The sequence below is a fragment of the Thalassophryne amazonica genome, chromosome 4 (genome assembly GCF_902500255.1).
Source record: "Thalassophryne amazonica chromosome 4, fThaAma1.1, whole genome shotgun sequence".
Classification (NCBI taxonomy): domain Eukaryota; kingdom Metazoa; phylum Chordata; class Actinopteri; order Batrachoidiformes; family Batrachoididae; genus Thalassophryne; species Thalassophryne amazonica.
In genome coordinates this window covers 142,934,998-142,962,101 of record NC_047106.1, presented here as the reverse complement: position 1 = coordinate 142,962,101, position 27,104 = coordinate 142,934,998, and the positions used below count along the sequence as shown (strand labels likewise).

Below are 27,104 nucleotides of genomic sequence, written 5' to 3'. Positions count from 1 at the left end.
TGGCTGTGCACGTCAGTTATTTTTACAATGACACAACCACAGTCAGTGGTGAGGACCAGCGAGCAATGTGCCGTCACCCCACACCCAGAAACCCACTGACATCCAGGACACTTAGTCTAGAAGTCTGTTTTCAGCACTCTGAAGGTCCCACAATGAGGAGACCGATGTCACCGACCGAACGGCCCCCTCTAAAAATAGATCCGTCCTGTCTTCACTGCGCACGCGTCATTTCAGACCACAGCAGCACGTCTGAGTCTGACTCTCTACACACAAAGTGATCAAAGGGAATCATGTTATAATTAACCATCAGATGACCAGTGGTTTGCACAGATAACCAAAAAATTAACTTCGATAACAGATAATTAGATAACTGAAAAGTTATCTTCGATAAAGCTAAGCCGATAAATCATCCACAAATGTATCGGAAGTTACAGATAACCAATAAATTACAGTATTATCTCTGGTACACTTGCAACTACTAACAAACTGATTTTGAGATTTAACACCACAATCGCTTCTGGAAGCATCAAAAGCGACAACAGACCCAAACAATGAATCAGCACTTCTGTCTTTGAGCGTCCTGCCCCCTGGTGGAAGCTCCTGCTTACTACATGTCTTCCAGCACAAAAGCAACTGAGAGGAACCACAAAGCTCAGCTCTCTACTCAATCACAAAGCTGCCATCAGGTGGAGGTATTGGAAAATAAAGCAGTGCTGACTTATGGTTTGGTGTATAAATAAAATGAATACTGATAGAATAACTCCATTAATGTCAATTCTGTCATTTGTACAAAGTTAATGTTGAATAATGCACTAATTCTGAAGTTTTGTAACAAACACAGACAGATGGCATTCTGGGTAAAAGTGCCTCTGTTCACACTGATTGGATGATTCATTCTATGTAAACCAACACTTTAATGTGAGGTGTGTTGTGTGCTGGTGTTTACAGATGAATGTGCATTTGTAAAATATGCCATTTTTCATTTGTAAAAAAAAAAAAGCCAAGTTGTAATTAGATAACCACCTGATATAACCAATGTAAAAAATAAATAGAACACTGTCATGATCTACTGGTGCCAGACATTCAGTACTTAAGCTGGGTTTACACTGTGCGGGTTTTGGCCCTTTTTCAGCTGATTTTCATTCAAGAATTTTTTTGGATCGCACCGAGTTTCAGGTTAATTAAACGTCCTGCATCATTTAAGTATACATGGAGTAACGAGCTGCGTTTTACATCTCACGACCACCTCCTGATCAGCGATCGTATGATCAGATGAAAATCAAAGCTGTTTGATATTCTGGTCGGCCATCATGAGGGTATCCCGCTGCTGAAGCGCTACAAGCATCCAACCTCTCGCACTGCACCTGTGCAAACACCGCAGACCTGTCTTGTAATGTTTTTTTTTTTTTTTAAACTTTGATGACTCCCATCGAGAGTTTCTGGAAATTAAGTTTGAAAAAAAAGGCTTCTGTTTACGTTTTGCTTCTGGAAACATGAGTCCGACGTGTGGTTTCTGAACGTACAATGTGTGTGAGAACATAAATCAGGCACTCTGAACTTTTACACCGTGCGGTTCTGTGGTACAGTTTGAGCTGGAACCGAGTACAACTGATTGAAAATATCAGCCCAGCTTCAGGGCGAATACTGCCATGAATACTACTGGCCAGTAGATGGCAGTAGAGACCTTGAAAACTTGCCAAAACAAAATTCCAGATATGTGTTGCTACATTTAAGATGTGTGGAATTTAATAAACGCAAACACAATAACAACGTCTATAAACCCAGAGAATATATTCATGAGAGTTTTAGGCACTAGAGTTTAATGCTGGTGTCCGTGGAGCCTGATCAGAGTGTCTCAAATGCATTTCTTTTAACCATAAGTTAAAAATGTATGCCTCTGGATGACTTGGGTGATATTGCTCTCGTATCAGTATGGGGTTAAAAGAAATTAGGCTTTTTTGTGTGTGTGTGTGTGTGTGTGTGTGTGAGAGAGAGAGACCAGTTCTCCTTTGCCTGCAGAGGATAGAGCAGTTTCTTCTAGAAGCAGCACTCCTCTGTTTGCAGAGGGTAGAACTACACATCAGCTATAAAACATTTAACAGGTAGGTGGTCAACTGATTTTAAATTTTATAAATGGTTGTAGCTGTTCAGCTTTGTTTACCACGTTAACGGTCTAAAAGCTATCGGGCAAAAATTTATCGAAAGAAAATTAGTCCGATTATGGTTTTTAAAGTTGTCTAAAAAGATAATCCAATAATGAAAACAGTATCTTCGATAATGATCGGTTATCGAATTATCGGAACTGTGCCCACCACTGCAGATGACAAAGTAAAACCTCTTAAATCATTCTAAAGTCAGTTTGAAGCAGCAACAACAGTGTTGTGCACCACCTATATAAAAACCACCCCCCAAAAAACACGGTGACTTTCACTGATTACTTGTGTGACCTCAAGCATAAGGCTAGAGGTCTAGAACAGAAATGGTGCAGTTCAAAATTAGAAGTATTCCACCTTGTGTGGCGTGATGCTATCTTAGACTATAAGCATGCATTCCTGGCTACAAAGCTGATTTGATCAACAAAAACAAGCATAACTCAAAGTTCTTGTTCGACACGGTGGCAACACTTATTCATGAACAACCACCTGCAGTTCGCTCTCCTTTTCCAGTACAAGATTTCCTGGATTACTTTGAGAAGAAAATAGAAGACATTAGGTTAAACATATCCCAGCATGCCTTAACCCAGCCACTACACCCTGCCATTGAGGTGGGCGCCACTACTGAGGTATTACCTAGATTTACAGAATTTGATAGTATCTAGGCCTGCTGACGAAACTCGTAACGTCTACAAAAAGCACAACCTGTTTATTTCATCCAATACCAACAAAACTGTTTAAGGACCTGTGGCCCACTCTTGGGCCGACTGTGCAGGAAATTATTAATCTTTCTTTAACTTCTGGATCTGTTCCTAAATGTTTCAAATCTGCAGTGATTAAACCATTACTTAAGAAACCTAATTCTGACCTGAGTGTATTGAAAAACTATCGGCCGATATCAAATCTATCATTTTGCTCTAAACTTCTGGAAAAAGTGGTGTCACAGCAGCTCGTAGACTATCTTACTGAGAATAATCTCTTTGAGCAACTGCAGTCTGCTTTTAGAAAATAGTCCACAGAGTCGGCTCTCACTAAAGTGGTGAATGATCTTCTGCTTACAATGGATTTGGTCACCACTATGATTCTGTTGCTGTTAGATCTCAGTGTTGCATTTGATACAGTGGATCATCATATTCTACTTGATAGGCTGGAAAATCATTTTGGGATTACTGGGAGTGCCCTTGCATGGTTGACGTCATACTTGACCAGTCGTTCTCACTGTGTTTTGGACAGTAACACTACCTCTAACCTTAGTGACATGAAATTTGGGGTTCCACGTCTTTCTTAGGCTCCCTGCTTTTCTCCCTTTATATAGCACCCCTTGGGCACATATTGCTGTGTTTTGGGATTACCTTTCACTGCTATGCTCATGATACTCAGTTATACATGCCGATAACTGCTGGTAATCTCATCCACATAAATCCTTAGAAGATTGCCTTGCATCAGTGAAAAGCTGGAAGTCCAGCAATTTCCTACTTTTAAACTCTGACAAGACTGAAATGATGGTTCTTGGTCCAGTGAGACTTCGGCATCCATTTGACCAGCTAATGCTTAGCCTAGGTTCGTATGTCATACATCACACTGACAAAGTGAGGAACCTTGGGGTAATTTTTGATCCTACATTGTCCTTTGACCTCCATATTCGAGATATTATGAGGACTGTTTTCTTCCACTGGCGAAATACAGTGAAGATTTGTCCCAACCTGTCTATGGCTGATGCTGAGACCCTGATTCATGCGTTTGTCTCTTCTAGACTGGACTACTGCAATGTTCTATTTTCTGGTTTACCACAATCCAGCATTAGGGCTCTCCAATTGGTTCAAAATGGTGCTGCCAGACTTTTGACATGAAGCAGAAAGGTTGACCACATTACACCCATTTTGGTGTCTCTTCACTGGCTTCCTGTCCCAGTGAGATCAGATTTTAAGATTCTGTTACTAACCCTCACAGACATCTTCAACCACTTAGTCCAATTAAGGGTCGCGGGGGGCTGGAGCCTATCCCAGCAGTCATAGAACACAAGGAGGGGTACACCCTGGACAGGACGCCAGTCTGTAGCAGGGCCACATATAAACAAACACATTCCCACCCACACGCACACCTACAGACAATTTAAAGTTTCCAATCCACTTAACCTGCATGTCCTTTGAATGTGGGAGGAAGACAGAGCACCTCGAGAGAACCCACGCAAATACGGAGAGAACACACAAACTCCACACAGAAAGGTCACATGTGGGAATTGAACCCATGACCTTCTCACTGTGAGGCAACAGTGCTAACCACTAAGCCACCACATTGCCCTGTTGCTAGCCTATTCAATTTTTCACAGATTGGCACCTCCCTACTTAGCTGACCTAATTAAACCTTACGTACCGGCCCAGGCTTTGCGTTCTCAGGGTGCAGGACTACTTTGTGTCCTGAGGGTGAATAAGAAGTCTGCGGGTCATAGAGCTTTCTCTTATCGTGCCCCTGTTCTGTGCAATGATCTCCCCGTGTCAATAAAACAATCAGATTCTGTGGAGACTTTCAAGTCCAGACTTAAGATGCACTCATTTTCCCTTTCGTATGGCTAGCATACTGGCATAGTATGTTACTATGCTTTTTACCCTTTTAATTCATTTTATTAGTAAATGGAGCGTGCTGCAGACTCAACTTTATCTAAAGTCTGGGTCTTTTAGTGAAGTTTAGGGCTAGTGGCCGGGGATCACCTTAGTAATTCTTCTGATTTTCTTGTTGCTTAATTCTGACAAATTATACTGTATTTGTTGCCTTTTTGCTGCCTGATTGTGTTTTTTCTCTCTCTGAGGTGTTTCTCCATCCAGAAGTGGGAGTGGGCATCTTCTTCTGCAAGACTCCTGTCCTGGACACCAGCATGGACTCCCAAAATTCCCTCTATATTTGTAATGTCAATTGTGTCTGTAGCATGAGCCAAGCAGAGGGTCACCCCTTTGAGTCTGGTCTGCTTGAGGTTTCTTCCTCAAATCATTAGAGGAGTTTGTCCTTACCACTGTCACTTTGGTGCTCACTCTAGGGTAAAGTTGGGACCGATCCAATCCAATATCAGGCTTGGCTTCTGATACAAAGGTATCAGAAAATACCGACACAAGCTGAGAAGCCACATCTGTGAATCCTCTTAACAACTGCTGGCTCTCTGCTGTGTTTGCTGCTGAGTGTGAGGAGGTGGGGGGGGCGGGTTCTGAGCTGAAGCCAAGCTGTTTCTTCCGCACACCTAAGCCGAGGGTTTTAAGCGACGGGTAGTGGCAAATTTCTGCCCAGCTCTTGGGTTCAAATGGTCTGTGCCACTGAGGACGGATTTTCCAAAATAAGAACTACAAGGGCTGTCAATAAAGTATAGGTCCTTTTTATTTTTTCAAAAACTACATGGATTTCATTCATATGTTTTTACGTCAGACATGCTTGAACCCTCGTGCGCATGCGTGAGTTTTTCCACGCCTGTCGGTGACGTCATTCGCCTGTGAGCACTCCTTGTGGGAGGAGTCGTCCAGCCCCTCGTCAGAATTCCTTTGTCTGAAAAGTTGCTGAGAGACTGGCGCTTTGTTTGATCAAAATTTTTTCTAAACCTGTGAGACACATCGAAGTGGACACGGTTCGAAAAATTAAGCTGGTTTTCAGTGAAAATTTTAAGGGCTGATGAGAGATTTTGAGGTGATAATGTCGCTTTAAGGACTTCCCACGGTGCGAGACGTCGTGCAGTGCTCTCAGGCGCCGTCGTCAGCCTGTTTCAAGCTGAAAACCTCCACATTTCAGGCTCTATTGATCCAGGACGTCGTGAGAGAACAGAGAAGTTTCAGAAGAAGTCGGTTTCAGCATTTTATCCGGATATTCCACTGTTAAAGGAGATTTTTTTAATGAAAGACGTGCGGACGAGTCTGCGCGTCGGGACGCAGCCGGCGCGGCGGCACAGGAAAAACACCTCCGTGTTGATAACCATTTGTAAAATCCAGGCGGCTTTTGATGTGTTTCAGTGGAGTGAGTATATGAGAAATTGTTTAACAGCAGGACATGTTCCAACTTGTCATTAAGGCTTCCAACGGAGGTGTTTTTCCTGTGGCGCGATGTGTCTCACAGGTTTAGAAAAAATTTTGATCAAACAAAGCGCCAGTCTCTCAGCAACTTCTCAGACAAAGGAATTCTGACGAGGGGCTGGATGACTGCTCCCACAAGGAGTGCTCACAGGCGAATGACGTCACCGACAGGCGTGGAAAAACTCACGCATGCGCACGAGGGTTCAAGCATGTCTGACGTAAAAACATTTGAATGAAATCCATATAGTTTTTGAAAAAAATAAAAAGGACCTATACTTTATTGACAGACCTCGTAGAAATGAGGGTGAAAAAAAATCAGCTGCTTTGGTCTCCTGAGGCTGTGAAATGTTATGAAACAGCAGCTCAGAGCAGAGCAGAAGAGTGGAGCTAAGCAGAGTTTGTTTCAGTCTGCTGAATGGAAAAAAAACTTCAACTTCATCAAAATCCTTCAGTATTAATCGAGAGTTCCTTGCGTGAGGCTGGCTGATGATATGTTCAGAAATTCACGGTTTATTTTACAGTTGAAAGGCTTTGTTTTCCAAAAAGTTACAAGTTTGCTCTTAGCAGGAAAACGGTGAGCGAGGGAGAGGGAGTGTGTGCGAGAGACAGAGAGAGGGAGAGAGAGAGAGGAAGTGAGCATGAAAGAGAGGGAGCGAGAGAGAGGGAGCATGTGAGAGACAGAGAGAGCGAGAGAGGAGACAACTTTTTTTTTTTGCTCCAACACTTGCTTTGACCATGTAAATGCATGTTTCAACTGAAATTGAATTCAGAGAGAGAGAGAGGACTTAATTTTGAGTTTTTACATTAACACTTGATTTGACAATGTAAACATGTTTCCCATGTCAATAAAGCTCCAATGTAATTGAGGAGAGAGAGACAGACAGAAAGAGTGCTGTCTTTTCTCTTTTGCTGTAAGTCTATAAAATTCTAGCTATAAAAGTACTTGATTCTTTCAACAAAACATCAAATCTAGACTAGATCTTACTTGTGTGAAGCGCCTTCAGGCAGTGTTGTGATTTGGCACTATATAAATAGAATGATTGATTGATTGAATGAATGAGGCCGTTTTAAGCAGAAATGAGTCGTTACTGACACTCTGCAATGACATAGGCGCAGCTGTCACTGTGGTGCGCTCTGATCGCTCCGCCCTCTTTTATGATGAAATAATGCTGAATTTATGTGTAAATGATTGTTGTACCAAAGCTTCAGATATCATGTCACTGAGATAGATGATGACTGGAGGCAGTTTGAAGCAGAAACAAGGTGATAATAATCAATGAACTGCAGCTGACGCTCCGAAATGACGCATGTGCAGTGAAGTCAGGGGGGACCGATTTTTAGGGGGCATTCAGTCGGTGACACTGGGTCACCCTGGCTGTTATCTTTGGCTCCACCCGGCCCACTGCTGGTAGAAGCTCCACCCTTCAACAAATCCTGACCAATCAAAGTGGTTTTGTTAGCTTAGAGCCCGTTCCGTGTTATCAGGGATCAGCTCACGGGGATCTGCAGAGTCAAATTGCCACAAGCTAAGCTCCATCCCAAACCCAATCCTGTATTCCTGGGACATATACAGCCCTTTTTTAAATTATTTTTTTATTTATTTATATGCTGACATTTTTGTGATTTAAATGTTTAAATGTTAGCAAAATGAGCTCGCGATTAAAGCATTGTAACAGGAACATGACTAACACCCACAGGAGACAAAAAAAAAAAGAAAGAAAATGAGACAGATTTTGTTTCAGGTTTTCAGACTGAAGGTTTGATCCAGGACACAGGTTCCTGTTTGCTGATGGTCTTGTTGTGCGACTGACAACTTACCGCTGGAGCCATGTTCACTTTGCTTCACCTGCTCACTTGGCTCCAAACCCACCTGAAAACACAAACAACCATGAGATGTTTAGCCTGAAGAAAGAGTCTGCGGGACTGAGATGGATCCAGACCCAAATCTACCACAAAGTGAAACCACCCAATCAGTCCACCTGGGGTAAATTCAGTTGATTGGACATGATTTGGAAAGACACACACCTGTCTACATATAAGGTCCCACAGATGACAGTCAGAGCACAAACCAAGCATGAAGTCAAAGGAATCGTCTGTAGACCTGACAGGATTGTCTGGAGGCACAAATCTGGGGAAAGGGAACAGAAACACTTCTGCTGCTTTGAAGGTCCCAATGAGCACAGTGGACTCCATCATCTGTAAATGGAAGAAGTTCAGATCCACCAGGACTCTTCCTAGAGCTGGGAGAAGTCAGGGAGGTGGCCAAGAACCCGGTGGTCACTCTGTCAGAGCTCCAGCATTCTTTTATGGAGAGAGGAGAACCTTCCAGAAGGACAACCATCTCTGCAGCAATCCACCAATCAGGCCTGTATGGTAGAGTGTCCAGACGGAAGCCACTCCTTAGTAAAAGGCACATGGCAGCCCACCTGGAGTTTGACAAAAAGGCGCCTGAAGGACTCTCAGACCAAGAGAAACAAAATTCTCTGGTCTGATGAGACAAAGATTGAACTCTTTGGCATCTTGTTTGGAGGAAACCAGGCACCATCCCTACAGTGAAGCATGGTGGTGGCAGCATCATGCTGTGGGGATGTTCTTCAGCAGCAGGAACTGGGAGACTAGTCAGGATTGAGGGAAAGATTAATGCAGCAATGTACAGCACTCTTGACCTCAGACTGGGGCGACGGTTCATCTTTCAGCAGGACAATGACCCTAAACACACAGCCAAGATATCAAAGGAGTGGCTGCAGGACAACTCTGTGAATGTCCTTGAGTGGTCCAGCCAGAGCCCAGACCTGAATCTGACTGAACATCTCTGGAGAAATCTGAAAATGTCTGTGCACCGACGCTCCCCATCCAGCCTGATGGAGCTTGAGAGGTGCTGCAAAGAGGAATGGACCAAACTGCCCAAAGATACGTGAGGCAAGTAAGTATTTGACCCCCTGTCAGTTTTGCAGGTTTTCCCACCTACAAAGAATGTAGAGGTCTGTATTTTTATCATAGGTACACTTCAACTGTGAGAGACAGAATCTAAAAAAAAAAAAGGTGTAAAGAGGTGTAAAGTGCAGGTGTAAAGAGGTGTAAAGTGCAGGTGTAAAGAGGTGTAAAGTGCAGGTGTAAAGAGGTGTAAAGTGCAGGTGTAAAGAGGTGTGAACTGCCGGTGTAAAGAGGTGTAAACTGCCGGTGTAAAGAGGTGTGAACTGCAAGTGTAAAGAGGTGTAAACTGCAAGTGTAAAGAGGTGTAAAGTGCAGGTGTAAAGATGTGTAAAGTGCAGGTGTAAAGAGGTGTAAAGTGCAGGTGTAAAGAGGTGTGAACTGCCAGTGTAAAGAGGTGTAAACTGCAAGTGTAAAGAGGTGTAAACTGCAGGTGTAAAGAGGTGTAAACTGCAGGTGTAAAGAGGTGTAAACTGCAGGTGTAAAGAGGTGTAAACTGCAGGTGTAAAGAGGTGTAAACTGCAGGTGTAAAGAGGTGTAAAGTGCAGGTGTAAAGAGGTGTAAACTCATGGAAGCATCGTGACTGACTATGTGGGCAGAGAGAATGACAGAGACTTCTATTTTTCCCGTTGGATTGTTGATTCCTTGAAAAGGAAGAAAAACTGAATCTTATGCTGCACACGAACTGAGCACTCAGATTTTGTCAGACTCGACCCACTGCCGACCCACACAGTGTCTATTTGTAAACAGAATCAGCTGATCACTGTTTCTCTTTGTGGACCTCTATAAATCTTGCACATTATGTTTGTATTTCTGAGTGCACGAAATAAATTATTTGTGATCGACCGAGCAACTGTTTACGTTTTTACAACTCTCGATCTCTGAACCAACCTGGTTGTGCATGCACGTTCCCAGAGTGTGAAAAGGCTTCTAGGCTCGCACCAGAGACAATGGAGTGTGAGCAGATTTGTCTGTATTTTGTGCTGCAACACAGTTCTTATTCAAGGCTTTTAACTCTCCAGCCCCAGTCAAAAGACTAACAAGGTAGTTTAAGACCCTGGAATGACCTGGAATTATATTAGTTTATTTTCCTAGCCTTGAAAAAAAAAATTCATCTTGTAACAAAACCTGGTGAGCAAAGCAGAGGAAACTAAAGTGATGTCCCCTGTGTGTGTGTGAGAGAGAGAGAGAGAGAGAGAAATAAATTCAAATGAACAATCTCAACTTGTTTCTTTACTAAATTATACAATTAATTTATACATTTATCTATATGCCATAGCATATGTCCTTGTTAAAAAGCAGACTTTCAGCATGAAAGTATGTACTTTTAATGTGTGACAGCATCCAGTATTGTAACTGAATCTCTGCTGTTTCTAACAAATCAAACCGTGGGAAAATGGGGAAAAATTTGGGGAGTTATAGATTATTGTAGTTGGGGATCCACCTTCCTCAGTACAAACAAATGCACTGGGGGCGCAACAGGGACCCATCCAAGATGGCAGCCAGCTGATACATCAGCTCCAATAGGCAGCGGCAGTCCACGAAACGTACGTACAGTAGTGTTCAGAATAATAGTAGTGCTATGTGACTAAAAAGATTAATCCAGGTTTTGAGTATATTTCTTATTGTTACATGGGAAACAAGATACCAGTAGATTCAGTAGATTCTCACAAATCCAACAAGACCAAGCATTCATGATATGCACACTCTTAAGACTATGAAACTGGGCTATTAGTAAAAAAAAAAAGTAGAAAAGGGGGTGTTCACAATAATAGTAGTGTGGCATTCAGTCAGTGAGTTCGTCAATTTTGTGGAACAAACAGGTGTGAATCAGGTGTCCCCTATTTAAGGATGAAGCCAGCACCTGTTGAACATGCTTTTCTCTTTGAAAGCCTGAGGAAAATGGGACGTTCAAGACATTGTTCAGAAGAACAGTGTAGTTTGATTAAAAAGTTGATTGGAGAGGGGAAAACTTATACGCAGGTGCAAAAAATTATAGGCTGTTCATCTACAATGATCTCCAATGCTTTAAAATGGACAAAAAAAAAAAACCAGAGATGCGTGGAAGAAAATGGAAAACAACCATCAAAATGGATAGAAGAATAACCAGAATGGCAAAGGCTCACCCATTGATCAGCTCCAGGATGATCAAAGACAGTCTGGAGTTACCTGTAAGTGCTGTGACAGTTAGAAGACGCCTGTGTGAAGCTAATTTATTTGCAAGAATCCCCCGCAAAGTCCCTCTGTTAAATAAAAGACATGTGCAGAAGAGGTTACAATTTGCCAAAGAACACATCAACTGGCCTAAAGAGAAATGGAGGAATATTTTGTGGACTGATGTGAGTAAAATTGTTCTTTTTGGGTCCAAGGGCCGCAGACAGTTTGTGAGACGACCCCCAAACTCTGAATTCAAGCCACAGTTCACAGTGAAGACAATGAAGCATGGTGGTGCAAGCATCATGATATGGGCATGTTTCTCCTACTATGGTGTTGGGCCTATATATCACATACCAGGTATCATGGATCAGTTTGGATATGTCAAACTACTTGAAGAGGTCATGTTGCCTTATGCTGAAGAGGACATTCCCTTGAAATGGGTGTTTCAACAAGACAATGACCCCAAGCACACTAGTAAACCAGCAAAATCTTGGTTCCAAACCAACAAAATTAATGCCTCACAGATGTGAAGAAATCATGAAAAACTGTGGCTATACAACTAAATACTAGTTTAGTGATTCACAGGATTGATAAAAAAGCAGTTTGAACATAATAGTTTTGAGTTTGTAGCGTCAACAGCAGATGCTACTATTATTGTGTAAGTCCCTTCGGCTGCTATCTTGTTTGCACTCGGGGTCACCACAGCAAATCCAAGGTGGATCTGCATGTTGAACTGGCACAGGTTTTATGCCGGATGCCCTTCCTGACGCAACTCCACATTACATGGAGAAATGTGGCAGGGGTGGGATTTGAACCAGGAACCTTCTGAACTGAAACCAAGCGCATTAACCACTTGGCCACCACCCCATTTTCCTCAGGCTTTCAAAGAGAAAAGCATGTTCAACAGGTGCTGGCTTCATCCTTAAATAGGGGACACCTGATTCACACCTGTTTGTTCCACAAAATTGAGGAACTCACTGACTGAATGCCACACTACTATTATTGTGAACACCCCCTTTTCTACTTTTTTTTACTAATAGTCCAGTTTCATAGCCTTAAGAGTGTGCATATCATGAATGCTTGGTCTTGTTGGATTTGTGAGAATCTACTGAATCTACTGGTAAAATTGTTTTTCATGTAACAACTAAGAAATATACTCAAAACCTGGATTAATCTTTTTAGTTACATGGCATGACTATTATTCTGAACACTAGTGTATATAATGTCTATGATCGGGAGGCTGTGAAAAAGCTTTGCAGCTCAAGTTTCACCATCAAGAAAAAAAGCAACAAAGACATTAATAATAATAATAAAAAAAACATATTTGAATGTGCATATTCCCCAATGTACTGTAGCTCTCCTCAGGAGTTATCCAAAGTTATTTGCTCAGATGTTTTTGGTGTGAAAGTGATGTTACTGAGATGTTTTTGGTGTTAAAGTGATGCTACTGAGATGTTTATGGTGTTAAATTGATGTCACTCAGATGTTTATGGTGTTAAATTGATGTCACTCAGATGTTTTTGGTGTTAAATTGATGTCACTCAGATGTTTTTGGTGTTAAATTGATGTCACTCAGATATTTTTTGGTGTTAAAGTGATGTTACTGAGATGTTTTTTGGTGTTAAATTGATGTCATTCAGATGTTTTTTGGTGTTAAATTGATGTCATTCAGATGTTTTTTGGTGTTAAATTGATGTCATTCAGATGTTTTTTGGTGTTAAATTGATGTCATTCAGATGTTTTTGGTGTTAAATTGATGTCATTCAGATGTTTTTTGGTGTTGAAGTGATGTTACTGAGATGTTTTTGGTGTTAAACCGATGTCGCTCAGATGTTTTTTGGTGTTGAAGTGATGTTACTGAGATGTTTTTGGTGTTAAACCGATGTCGCTCAGATGTTTTTTGGTGTTAAATTGATGTCACTCAGATGTTTTTTGGTGTTAAAGTGATGCTACTGAGATGTTTTTTGGTGTTAAAGTGATGCTACTGAGATGTTTTTGGTGTTAAATTGATGTCGCTCAGATATTTTTTGGTGCAAAATCAATGTCGCTCAGATATTTTTTGGTGCTAAAACGATGTCACTCAGATGTTTTTTGGTGTTAAAGTGATGTTACTGAGACGTTTTTGTGGTGTTAAAGTGATGCTACTGAGATGTTTTTGTGGTGTTAAAGTGATGCTACTGAGATGTTTATGGTGTTAAACCGATGCTACTGAGATGTTTATGGTGTTAAACCGATGTCACTCAGATGTTTTTTGGTGCTAAAACAATGTCACTCAGATGTTTTTTGGTGCTAAAACAATGTCACTCAGGTGTTTTTTGGTGTTAAATTGATGTCGCTCAGATATTTTTTGGTGCTAAAACGATGTCACTCAGATGTTTTTTGGTGTTAAAGTGATGTTACTGAGATATTTTTTGGTGTTAAAGTGATGCTACTGAGATGTTTATGGTGTTAAACCGATGTCAGATGTTTTTTGGTGTTAAAGTGATGTTACTGAGATGTTTTTGGTGTTAAATTGATGTCGCTCAGATGTTCTTAAGTGTTAAATTGATGTCGCTCAGATGTTTTTAAGTGTTAAATTGATGTCAGATGTTTTTTGGTGTTAAACTGATGTCACTCAGATGTTTTTTGGTGTAAAAGTGATGTCACTCAGATGTTTTTGGTGTTAAAGTGATGCTACTGAGATGTTTTTGGTGTTAAACCGATGTCACTAAGATATTTTTTGGTGTTAAAGTGATGTTACTGAGATGTTTTTGGTGTTAAATTAATGTCGCTCAGATGTTTTTTGGTGTTAAAGTGATGTCACTGAGATGTTTTTGGTGTTAAATTGATGTCGCTCAGATATTTTTTGGTGCTAAACCGATGTCGCTCAGATGTTTTTGGTATTAAAGTGATGTTACTGAGATGTTTTTGGTGTTAAACCGATGTCACTAAGATGTTTTTTGGTGTTACAGTGATGTTACTGAGATGGTTTTGGTGTTAAACTGATGTCACTCAGATGTTTTTTTGGTGTTAAATTGATGTCACTGAGATGTTTTTGGTGTTAAACCGATGTCACTAAGATGTTTTTTGGTGTTACAGTGATGTTACTGAGATGGTTTTGGTGTTAAACTGATGTCACTCAGATGTTTTTTTGGTGTTAAATTGATGTCACTGAGATGTTTTTGGTGTTAAACCGATGTCACTAAGATGTTTTTTGGTGTTACAGTGATGTTACTGAGATGGTTTTGGTGTTAAACCGATGTCACTAAGATATTTTTTGGTGTTAAAGTGATGTTACTGAGATGTTTTTGGTGTTAAATTAATGTCGCTCAGATGTTTTTTGGTGTTAAAGTGATGTCACTGAGATGTTTTTGGTGTTAAATTGATGTCGCTCAGATATTTTTTGGTGCTAAACCGATGTCGCTCAGATGTTTTTGGTGTTAAAGTGATGTTACTGAGATGTTTTTGGTGTTAAACCGATGTCACTAAGATGTTTTTTGGTGTTACAGTGATGTTACTGAGATGGTTTTGGTGTTAAACTGATGTCACTCAGATGTTTTTTTGGTGTTAAATTGATGTCACTGAGATGTTTTGATGTTACATTTGTGTAACTCAGATGTTTTTGGTGTTAAATTGATGTCGCTCAGATGTTTTTAAGTGTTAAATTGATGTCAGATGTTTTTGGTGTTAAACCGATGTCACTCAGATGTTTTTTTGGTGTTAAACTGATGTCACTGAGATGTTTTTGGTATTAAATTGGTATAACTCAGATGTTTTTGGTGTTAAATTGGTGTAACTCAGATGTTTTTGGTGTTAAACCGGTATCACTCAGATGTTTTTTTGGTGTTAAACTGATGTCACTGAGATGTTTTTGGTATTAAATTGGTATAACTTAGATGTTTTTGGTGTTAAATTGGTGTAACTCAGATGTTTTTGGTGTTAAACCGGTATCACTCAGATGTTTTTTTGGTGTTAAATTGATGTAACTCAGATGTTTTTTTTGGTGTTAAATTGGTGTAACTCAGATGTTTTTTTTGGTGTTAAATTGATGTAACTCAGATGTTTTTTTTGGTGTTAAACTGATGTCACTCAGATGTTTTTTTTGGTGTTAAACTGATGTCACTCAGATGTTTTTTTTGGTGTTAAACTGATGTCACTCAGATGTTTTGTGGTGTTAAATTGATGTAACTCAGATGTTTTGTGGTGTTAAATTGATGTAACTCAGATGTTTTTTGGTGTTAAACTGATGTCACTCAGATGTTTTTTGGTGTTAAACTGATGTCACTCAGATGTTTTTTGGTGTTAAATTGATGTAACTCAGATGTTGTTTGGTGTTAAATTGATGTAACGCAGATGTTTTTTGGTGTTAAACTGATGTCACCGAGATGTTTTTCTGGTTAGGTGTCTGTAATCCAGGTGGAACATCTTTACCGATGTGTTGCTGATGTCATCTTCTGAGATCCTGGAAGGGATGGACACAGAGGGCGGAGCTCGTCTTGGAAAAACCCTAAAAACAAATAAGTTTGAAGTGTGTCAGAAAATGGAAACATTTGGCCCATTAAGATCTGATCTGATTCAAATATGTCTCCAATGACCACGTTGAAAATCTGATTTCAGTCCAGCATTCAGCTCATGTCACGTCTCCGCCAGCTCACAAAATTAAACAACAACAAAAAGTGGTTGTTGCGCTTTTTTGTTTTCTTTTGAATTTCATATTAGAGGAAGAAAACTCCTGTGACTGAGCAAAGGGTTCTGTCGGTAACGTCAGACTCCCAACATATCAACCAGATCCCAATTCCAGGTGTGTCCTTCACACTGCCCATCTGTGTCTTTGGACTGGACACTTCACCTGCGTTGTCTTAGTTCCCTCAGCTGTAAAGAGATACTGGTCATAGGAAGTTGCCTGCAATGGACCGGTGTCCCTCGACCAGCTGCGGGCAAAGTCGACCAGCTGCGGGCAAAGTCCACCAGCTGCGGGCAAAGTCCACCAGCTGTAAGCAAAGTCCACCAGCTGTGGGCAAAGTCCACCAGCTGTGGGCAAAGTCCACCAGCTGTGGGCAAAGTCCACCAGCTGTGGGCAAAGTCCACCAGCTGTAAGCAAAGTCCACCAGCTGTGGGCAAAGTCCACCAGCTGTAAGCAAAGTCCACCAGCTGTGGGCAAAGCCCACCAGCTGTAAGCAAAGTCCACCAGCTGTGGGCAAAGTCCACCAGCTGTGGGCAATAAAAATTTAAATTTTTATTAATTGTTTTTATTAATTGTTTTAAAAATTTAAAACAATAATCAAATAAAATAAACTTTGATGTGTGTACTGATCTTGCTTATTTATTGTTATATTTGTGTGACGCCTGCTTTTTTTATTTGATGTCATGTTTTAACAGATTCATAAATGAACTTTTAACTATTTTCTCAAAGTGTCTTTATTCATGATGAGCTGTTCTTCCGTCCCCCCCACTCCCCACTGTGGTCGTCGATGGTTGTCCATTTCACGGATGGTGGGTACCTGTCTTGTCCTGTGATGTGCAGCGTTTGTGTTGCTCTTACGCTTCGTCATGATTCCCGCCCACACGTTGGTGAACTTTCCCCACAGAAATGGTGCTCTTAAACCTTTGTGTCATGTCAGATATTCCACCAATAGCAGCACTTTATGTTTTTTGAGTGACAGTTCGCCAGACCAATGACATGTGAGTCTTGCATGAGATGTCTGCTTTATGAGATTATACAGGAATAAAATGTTAAAGAGACTGCATTTATATCGCACTTTTCCATCTGCATCAGACGCTCAAAGCGCTTTACAATAATGCCTCACATTCACCCCGATGTCGGGCTGCTGTCATACAAGGCGCTCACTACACACCGGGAGCAACTAGGGGGATTAAGGACATTGCCCAAGGGCCCTTCGTGATTTTCCAGTCAGGCTGGGATTTGAACCGAGGATCCTCTGGTGTCAGTCCCAACACTTAACCACTAAACCATCACCTCCCCTAAACAGGAAACAATAAAGATGAGAGAAATCACTGTGTGTGGCTGCAAACTGACCAATTTGAATAAATTTAAACAAAATGACCCTAAAAAAAACAGAGTGAACACCCTCAACTTGAAAATCAGCATGACGGTGCTGAGAATGTAAGAAGGTGGTGCTGTGCCACACTTCCTGTACTTCAGGGGGAGTCCTGAGTACCTCATATCATTCATTCCCAACGCTTGAGTAATTTATGTGCAAAAGATAATCAAGTCATTTTGCCAGTGAGATTCCTGTGTGTTGTGTTTGTGATCCACATCTTCACTCTCACCCTGTCACTCAGAGTCACTCTCACTTTAGTGTGCGCTCAACTCTGCACGGCGCACAACGTCCTCCGATGTAGAAAATGATTTATTCAATTGTGCAAATACCTTGTACCGCGTGCGCACACGCACACAGACAGGAGCATTTTAAGTGGTTTGAGATCTATGAATAGACGCTGAACGTGCTTCATGTGCAGCTCCCGCTGTTCTTCAGCATCACGATGGATCTGTGTCACAGCAGGAACTCATCACCAAAAAAACAGTTGAATGCAGGCACTTCATCTCACCCGTCACCACCGGCGACCCGGGTCCAATCCCCTCCAGAGCGGATTCTGTCCTTGAAGCGGGACAGGAAGCGGCTGGAGATGCTGAGTCGGGGGTTCAGAAAATGTTTCTCATCTGGAGGCTGCAGAGTCCGGAGATCCATCTCAAACTTTTCTGTAAGGTCAAAGGTGACAAACACGTCAGTCTGACAGTCACACAGTGGCAGGTGACTCTGAGTCACATGACCCACCATCAGACAGACTCAAAGCTAGGGTGTCAAAGTGAGTCATCAGAGAGCTTGACTCCTCCTCTTCCTCCTCTACGACTGCACTTCCTGTAGAGCTGCCCTGACTGAGGGAGTCCACGTCTACACAGGAGACACACACACACACACAGACACACAGCCTCAGTGTGAACACACACGGACATGGAGGCGGAGTCCACCTGTTCACCTTAAAGGAAAAGAAAACCCACTGATAATTTTCGATTGGGTTGGTGGATTATGATATCGAGAGCCCATATGAAAAGTTGTCAGCATGTGTGATCACTTATGTTAAAGTTTTTGTGCGGCTGGTCTAAAGCCATCAGCGGGCGGCCGTGTCGGCTGGTACGAGCCATGTGTGACGTGACATGGGCACAGAGGTTCAACACTCCGCAGGGTCGCCCTGCAGTACAGAAGGGACAAAGATGTTAGAGGTCTCAAACTCGCTCCAGAAAGGGCCGAGAGGTGCAGGTTTTCTTTGCAGCCACCCACTGCATCAGGTGATTTCACTGATCAACAGGTGGGAACAATCAGTGTGTGCTGAGGAAGAAGTGATCTGTCCATAGCACTATGAGAAGGGTCACTCACCACTCCTGTCACGGACTACACTGACCACAGCCCGTTTGCAACAACTGCTATGACATCTCTCCGTGGCACCAGGTGCCTCTGCATTTCAACAGCCTACCAAGGAAAGCAGTAGTCAGATCTGGTTCAGAAAAAGTAAAGTCTGTTCCAGAACTTCCTGACTCATTCACCAACATCCACCCTGCCTCCTACAAGACAAAGAACCCTTTGCCACCCAATGCCCCAGTGTCAAAGTCAGCCACAACTTGCACTTGAGCACGAGTGGCTACAGAAGGTAACAGTTAAGGAGGTAAATGACTGTACTTCGATCCTTACATGGTCAGAAGATCATGCTTCACTGAAAAAAATCTGGAATTTGGTGTCAGCATCACATCACTGCTGCCACTCCTTTGACGCCAAGCCCACTCTGCTGCCACTCCTTTGACGCCAAGCCCACTCTGCTGCCACTCCTTTGACGCCAAGCCCACTCTGCTGCCACTCCTTTGACGCCAAGCCCACTCTGCTGCCACTCCTTTGACGCCAAGCCCACTCTGCTGCCACTCCTTTGACGCCAAGCCCACTCTGCTGCCACTCCTTTATCGCCAAGTTCACTCTGCTGCCACTCCTATGACACCAAGCTCACTCTGCTGCCACTCCTATGACACCAAGCCCACTCTGCTGGCACTCCTATCAATCAATCAATCAATTAATCAACATTTATTTATAAAGCGCTTTACAGCACCGACTGGTGTCCAAAGTGCTTAACATTAAAAACACAAATTTACAAAAATAAAACACATATAAAATAAAATTTTAAAACACATTAAAAAAAGAACATAAAAATAACAGAACATGTCACCTCCCCACTAAGTGTTAAAAGCCAGTTTAAATAAATAAGCTTTAACTTAGATTTAAAAAGTGCTAGGTCAGGAATAGTACGTAACTCAAGAGGTAGCTCATTCCACAGTCTCGGGCCAGCTACCGCGAAAGCATGATCACCGCAGCGTTTATATCTTGACCTTGGAACATCTAAGTAAAGCTGGCCAGACGCCCTTAATGTCCTACTGTAGGTGCGCAAAGTTAAAATTTCAGACAAGTAGGGAGGTGCAAGGCCATAAATAGCTTTAAAAACAAACATTAAAATTTTAAAATCAATTCTAAAACCAACTGGAAGCCAGTGGAGTGAGTACAGGACGGGTGTAATATGCTCACGTCTAAAAGTGTTTGTCAAAAGACGAGCAGCAGCATTCTGCACCAACTGGAGACGTGCAAGAGACGACTGATTAATGCCCAAATAAAGTGCATTACAATAATCAAGTCTGGAGCTGATGAAAGCATGAATGGCTGTCTCAAGATCACCAAGCCCACTCTGCTGGCACTCCTTTGACACCAAGCTCACTCTGCTGCCACTCCTGTGACACCAAGCTCACTCTGCTGCCACTCCTTTGACACCAAGCCCACTCTGCTGCCACTCCTTTGACACCAAACCCACTCTGCTGCCACTCCTTTGACACCAAGCCCACTCTGCTGCCACTCCTATGACACCAAGCTCACTCTGCTGCCACTCCTATGACACCAAGCTCACTCTGCTGCCACTCCTATGACACCAAGCTCACTCTGCTGCCACTCCCTTGACACCAAGCCCACTCTGCTGCCTCTCCCTTGACACCAAGCCCACTCTGCTGCCACTCCTATGACACCAAGCCCACTCTGCTGCCACTCCTATGACACCAAGCCCACTCTGCTGCCACTCCTATGACACCAAGCCCACTCTGCTGCCACTCCTATGACACCAAGCCCACTCTGCTGCCACTCCTATGACACCAAGCCCACTCTGCTGCCACTCCTGTGACACCAAGCCCACTCTGCTGCCACTCCTGTGACACCAAGCCCACTCTGCTGCCACTCCTATGACACCAAGCCCACTCTGCTGCCACTCCTATGACACCAAGCCCACTCTGCTGCCACTCTTTTGACACCAAGCCCACTCTGCTGGCACTCTTTTGACACCAAGCCCACTCTGCTGGCACTCCTATCAATCAATCAATCAATTAATCAACATTTATTTATAAAGCGCTTTACAGCACTGACTGGTGTCCAAAGTGCTTAACATTAAAAACACAAATTTACAAAAATAAAACACATATAAAATTTTAAAACAACACATTAAAAAAAGAACATAAAAATAACAGAACATGTCACCTCCCCACTAAGTGTTAAAAGCCAGTTTAAATAAATAAGCTTTAACTTAGATTTAAAAAGTGCTAGGTCAGGAATAGTACGTAACTCAAGAGGTAGCTCATTCCACAGTCTGGGGCCAGCTACCGCGAAAGCATGATCACCGCAGCGTTTATATCTTGACCTTGGAACATCTAAGTAAAGCTGGCCAGACGCCCTTAATGTCCTACTGTAGGTGCGCAAAGTTAAAATTTCAGACAAGTAGGGAGGTGCAAGGCCATAAATAGCTTTAAAAACAAACATTAACATTTTAAAATCAATTCTAAAACCAACTGGAAGCCAGTGGAGTGAGTACAGGACGGGTGTAATATGCTCACGTCTAAAAGTGTTTGTCAAAAGACGAGCAGCAGCATTCTGCACCAACTGGAGACGTGCAAGAGACGACTGATTAATGCCCAAATAAAGTGCATTACAATCCCACTCTGCTGGCACTCCTGTGACACCAAACACACTGTGCTGCCACTCCTATGACACCAATCTCACTCTGCTGCCACTCCTTTGACACCAAGCTCACTCTGCTGCCACTCCTTTGACACCAAGCTCACTCTGCTGCCACTCCTTTGACACCTAGCCCTCACTGCTGCCACTCCTTTGACACCAAGCCCACTCTGCTGCCACTCCTTTGACACCAAGCCCACTCTGCTGCCACTCCTTTGACACCAAGCCCACTCTGCTGGCACTCTTTTGACACCAAGCCCACTCTGTTGGCACTCCTTTGACACCAAGCCCACTCTGTTGGCACTCTGACACCAAGTCCACTCTGCTGCCACTCCTTTGCTGCCCAATCACAACTAATTGTTGAGGGGGTGCCAAGATGGTGGCGTTGTGTCTGGCTGCTCGTCTGCTGCTCTCCAGACTGTTTGTTATCTTTGACACCAAGCCCACTCTGTTGGCACTCTGACACCAAGTCCACTCTGCTGCCACTCCTTTGCTGCCCAATCACAACTAATTGTTGAGGGGGTGCCAAGATGGTGGCGTTGTGTCTGGCTGCTCGTCTGCTGCTCTCCAGACTGTTTGTTATTTTATTGTTTTTAACTTGTGTTGTTTTTGAATCAGAGTCATTGAGGGTGTATGATCGCCAAACATTGCTGGATCTCTAGTCCCCGTTTTGGGGTGCAGTGTGGTTATCGGCAGGTGGACAGAAGTTTCCTCCCCCATTTTTATCGGAGGTTCCGGCTTTTCTGTGCTGGGCTCCTGCGCTGCCTTTCAGCTGAAAGCACAGTCGTCACTGCGGGAGAAGAAGTGGCCGACTGGTGAAGCTGAAGCTCTGTTTGGCCTGCTGTTTGTTGTCTGGACGAGCTGTGCACAGAATTCTGGCAGGATTTGTCCTGCCCTGGCGCCTTGTGGAGCCAGTCAAAGCCTGCGTGGTGCCGCTGGTCGGCTCTGAGGACTGTCGGCCAGCCGTCCACGTCTTCGCCGGATTGATTTGTGCCAGTGGCGCTCTCGGAACCTGGGCTTGCTTCGCTGGGTTCCAAACAGTCAGACTGTCATCCCCACTGAGATCCTTATCCTGGGTCTCTTTAACATCAGATCACTGTCCTCAAAATCTGTTGATTAATGATGTAATCGTGGATCATCATTTAGATATGATTGGCTTGTGTGAAACCTGGCTCAAACCCACAGCTATCCTTCCTCTGAATGAGGCCTGTCCACCAGCATACACATTTAGTCATGTGTCTCGTGTTGTGAAGCAAGGCGGGGGTGTTGCTTTTATTTACAAATCTAGGTTTTCTTTATTAGGAATTGGGGGTCACATCTGACTCTCCGTTCTGCCTGTGATGCTAAGTACTGTCAGGGTCACAAAACTGGAGCTCAGCTATGTTATTTTGTCACTGTTTATAGGCCCCCTGGCCCATATTCTGACTTCTTAGATGAATTAGGTGCGTTCATCTCTAGTTTGTCAATTAGTGTAGACAACATTCTGATCATTGGTGACTTTAACATTCATATAAATAAGCCCTCTGATCCCCTTAGCAAACCATTTATGCAAAGTGTGGATGCAAAGTGGAAATACCCTGGATCTGGTTCTTGCACGTGGGTTTGCTGTCACGAATATCGACATCTTGCCTCTTACATCTATGGTCTCTGACCATTTATCAGGTTTACATTTATGCTGCCACGTTTAGTGGAACAACAACCTTGTCTACTACTGCGGTGTTGTATTAAACCCTCAACTATGACTGAACTTGAGGCTACACTACCTGATATTTTAACTTCAAGTTTGGAGAACGCTAAATCAGTAGACAGCCTTGTGGATAGTTTAAATTCAGAAATTAAAACTACACTTGATAAGATTGCACCTACACTTTTAAGGCCACGCCCTCCCAAGGCACAGTCACCTTGGTTCAATGGTTATTTACGTGACCTCAGGCAGAAGGCTCGAGGTTTGGAACAGAAATGGCGTTGTTCCAAATTAGAGGTGTTCTACCTTGTGTGGCGTGATGCTATTTTAGATTATAAGCATGTACTACTGGCTACAAAGCAGACCTATGACTCTGATTTGATCAGTAAAAACAAACATAATTCAAAGTTCTCGTTTGACATGGTAGCATTTCTCATTCATGGGCAGCCACCTGTTAGTCGTTCTCCCTTTTCAGCGCAGGATATTTTGGATTATTTCGAGAAGAAAATAGAAGATATTAGGCTGAGCATATCTCAGCACGCCTAGGCCCAGCCACTACACCCTGCTATGGAGGTGGGCACCATTAGTGAGGTATTACCTAGATTTACAGAATTTAATAGTATCTCACTAGGCATGCTGATGAAACTTGTAACAGCAACAAAAAGCACAACCTGCTTATTTGATCTGATGCCAACAAAACTGAGGACCTGTGGTCCACTCTTGGGCCGACTGTGCTGGAAATTATTAATCTTTCTTTAACTTCTGGATCTGTTCCTAAATGTTTCAAATCTGCAGTGATTAAACCATTACTTAAGGAATCAAATCTTGACCCTAGGATATTGAAAAATTACAGGCCGATATCAAATCTATCATTCTGTTCAAAATTTTCGAAAAGGTGGTTTCACAGCGGCTTGTGGACTATCTTACTGAGAATAATCTCTTTGAGCCACTACAGTCTGCTTTTAGGAAATATCACTCCACTGAGACGGCTCTCACTAAAGTGATCAATGATCTTCTGCGAGCAATGGACTCAGACACCACTATTACCTTGAGGTAATTTTTGATCCCACGTTGTCATTTGACCTCCACATCAGGCATGTTACTAGGACTGCTTTTTTCTCATCTACGAAATATAGCAAGGATCCGCCCCATCCTGACAATGGCTGATGCTGAGACCCTGATTCATGCTTTTGTTTCTTCTAGTTTCTTCAGAGTTACCGCAGTCCAGTATTAGGAGCCTTCAGCTGGTTCAGAACGCTGCCACCAGACCTTTGACACTGGCCTTGTCACTGGCCTTGAGGTTAGTCATCTGGTGTCAATATGCAAAAATGAAGGGCAAAACAAAGTGGCAATGTGAACATACATTCCACTATGAGCAAACACCTCAAGCTCAAAAAAATGTTCACAGAGAATCTCAAGAATAGTTCTCTATAGTTTAGCAAAACCTAGTTTAGCAAAACCATTCCAAGAAGAGAGTCATGAATTGTATTCCATAGACACTAGAAGTATTGCTCACCCCAGCTGAGCAGAACTGCTACAATCACACGTGGAGGACAAAACTCCAAGAGTTTACACAGGCTTTGCAAAACAAGCCAACCACTTGCTATGAACCAGTGAAGAAGATTCGAGTCGGCTTCTTCAGCCAAAGTTCCACTACTGCAGAACCATCAAAGCAGAGGTTAGTGGAGGAGGATGGCCAAAAAGTCATCTCCAGAGAACCAGGCCTGTAGGAGTTCTTCAAACAGGACAATCAGCTTTAAACGTGCGAGGAATCCCGGCTGGCCTCCACACACGGAACCAACACAACATGTCTTGACCAACAGCCAGACACTCATGTCATCATCACTGATGGTTCAACTTTGGCCCACACAGGACCACCGAAAAGCTCAAAGACCTTTGAGGAATACGCAGCACTGAATGTACTAGCCACAGCACATGTTGATACCCTGAGGAACAAGAGAACAGGGGTCATCCTTCTGTTTTGTGTGAACCTTTGGATTTAACTTTGCTTAGCTACTCTGTGTGTCTCAGCCGGTGGCACCCTGACCGCTGTTTGCCTACGTCACGCCTAATTAAGGAAAGGATTTTGCGAAACAAGGTCCGCCTTTGTCACACCTATGAAATGCTTTAAAAAACTGTTTGTGTCCAATGTTCAGGATTCTGTAAGAGCAGACCTCGTTTGTGAGAGAAGTTCTACAGAATCCAGGCCTGATATTTTTTTGCTGTGACTTTGAACAAATTTTGAACAAAGTGTGGAATAGTTCGAGTTTGTACTATATAAGGAGCAGTGTTACAGAAAAAACTGGGGAAAAAACAAGTTGCGCCGTGACCCAAATGTGTTAACTTTACCCGACGAGGCTTGATTAAGTCTGTCTGGTAAGACGCCTTTTCTACAGTGAGCAGGAAACCTGTTATCAAATTTCTGCAATATTAATTACGGTGAAATTAACGTTGCTTATGTTAAAGTGATGGTCTGTCTCAGAAATTCTCACCATTAACTTTGGATGCTGCTAAAAGTCATGGTGAAAAAAAAAAAAATCCTTTTCTCTTCTTTGGCTTGCCATTACAAAAGGTACCCCAATGGTGCGTATTCTGCATAACTTTAGGTTTGAGGATGAATTCCACCATTATTTGGAACACCTCTGTCTGGATCTGTGGGGTTAAAATTGGGCGTACGACACAAATCGTTTTTTAAGGACAGTGATTATCTCATTGACAATTAAAACAAATATTGGGACCGGTGTGAACATGAGTCCTTCGTGTGAACTCACACCCAAGTCCCATGTTTGGATGCTGTGTCATTGTTTCATGACATAGTTCCGTGTGTAATGAATTTGGGATTGTTTAAAATGTTTGTGATTTTAATGCATGACCTGCTAACTGTATTTTTTGAAGGTTTATGTGGATCGCTGCCGCGACTGGTACAACCTTTGTTTATTCGGACAGAAGTTGACTTACTAGCGTTGATGCGTGGGAATAATGACAGGAATAATGACTTCACTTCTTGGTTTTTAAATTTTAAAGTACGTTTAGATTAGTTGAAGTTTGACTTGTTGACGTGTATAGGAGGGTAGCAGTGACTGAGTAACATTAGTTCACAGGACTGGAAGAAGAGACGGCTGAAAAAGATAGTCCAAAGATAGTCTGTCCAAGTTTATTTTTTTCTCTGTCGTCCAGCAGAGAGACGAGGTAATGTCCTTCATAGACGAGGGATGGTGGTAAACAGGAAGCCATGCAGGCTCTACTTCTGTTTTTGGATTTTTTTTTTTTTTGAGTGTTGTGTGAGGTGCTGGTAGTGCACCGTTAAATCTTATTTTAGTTTGAGTCTAGATTATTTTTTAATTCGATTAACGGGGCAATCAAATTTTATATGGTGTACAATTACTATTTTCCTTGAAATAATTATGTAGGTCTTCCCAGTCAGGTTTGAACATGGCGACATCGTAGGAAAGCAGCTCCCTGATAAAAGCTGAGAAAATGCCCCATATGCCCAAAACCTGAGATAAATGCAGAGGACTTGAAGATAATATCAGGGGCTTGTAATATGTCAAGAAGTAAATCGAAGTCTAAAAAGGCTGGGAACACCAAACTACGCAGAGACGAGGACCACGAGCAAACAGTGGAGCTACTGCCTGAAACAGAGCAAGTACCGGAGAAAATGACGTGAGACAACAGAGGGTCTTACCGGCATCAGGGAAGACCTTAATCCATGGGTTAAAGCAACAAATTTTCATCTGACTGAAATTTTTTCCTGGCAAAAATCAATGCCAGCAATTCCCTAAAATGTGGCATAATGTGGCACACACTCTTTTCTGTGAAGTAAAAACACAGTATTGATTATGGGGGTCTGGGGGACTCCCCCAGAAATTTTTTTAAAAAGCAAGTCAAATTTTGTATATTCTGGTGAATTTTAATGGGTATGAAGCCCTCAGAAACAAAGAAAACACTTCAATCTGTGAAGTAAAAACACAGTATTGATTATGGGGGTCTGGGGGACTCCCCCAGAAATTTTTTTAAAAAAGCAAGTCAAATTTTGTATATTCTGGTGAATTTTAATGGGTATGAAGCCCTCAGAAACAAAGAAAACACTTCAATCTGTGAAGTA

General features: G+C 42.5%; 1 protein-coding gene across 1 annotated transcript in view; it reads right to left on the bottom strand.

Annotated features, from left to right (window-relative positions):
* wdr62 (WD repeat domain 62) overlaps positions 1-27,104 on the bottom strand; it is a 206,245-nt gene that overhangs the window by 19,109 nt on the left and 160,032 nt on the right. The window contains exons 25-28 of the mRNA XM_034168870.1: positions 18,064-18,180; positions 17,873-17,987; positions 15,698-15,770; positions 8,018-8,069 (exon numbers count right to left, since the gene is read on the bottom strand). Coding sequence (XP_034024761.1) covers positions 8,018-8,069; positions 15,698-15,770; positions 17,873-17,987; positions 18,064-18,180 — 357 coding nt within the window. The remainder of the gene's footprint in view (positions 1-8,017; positions 8,070-15,697; positions 15,771-17,872; positions 17,988-18,063; positions 18,181-27,104) is intronic.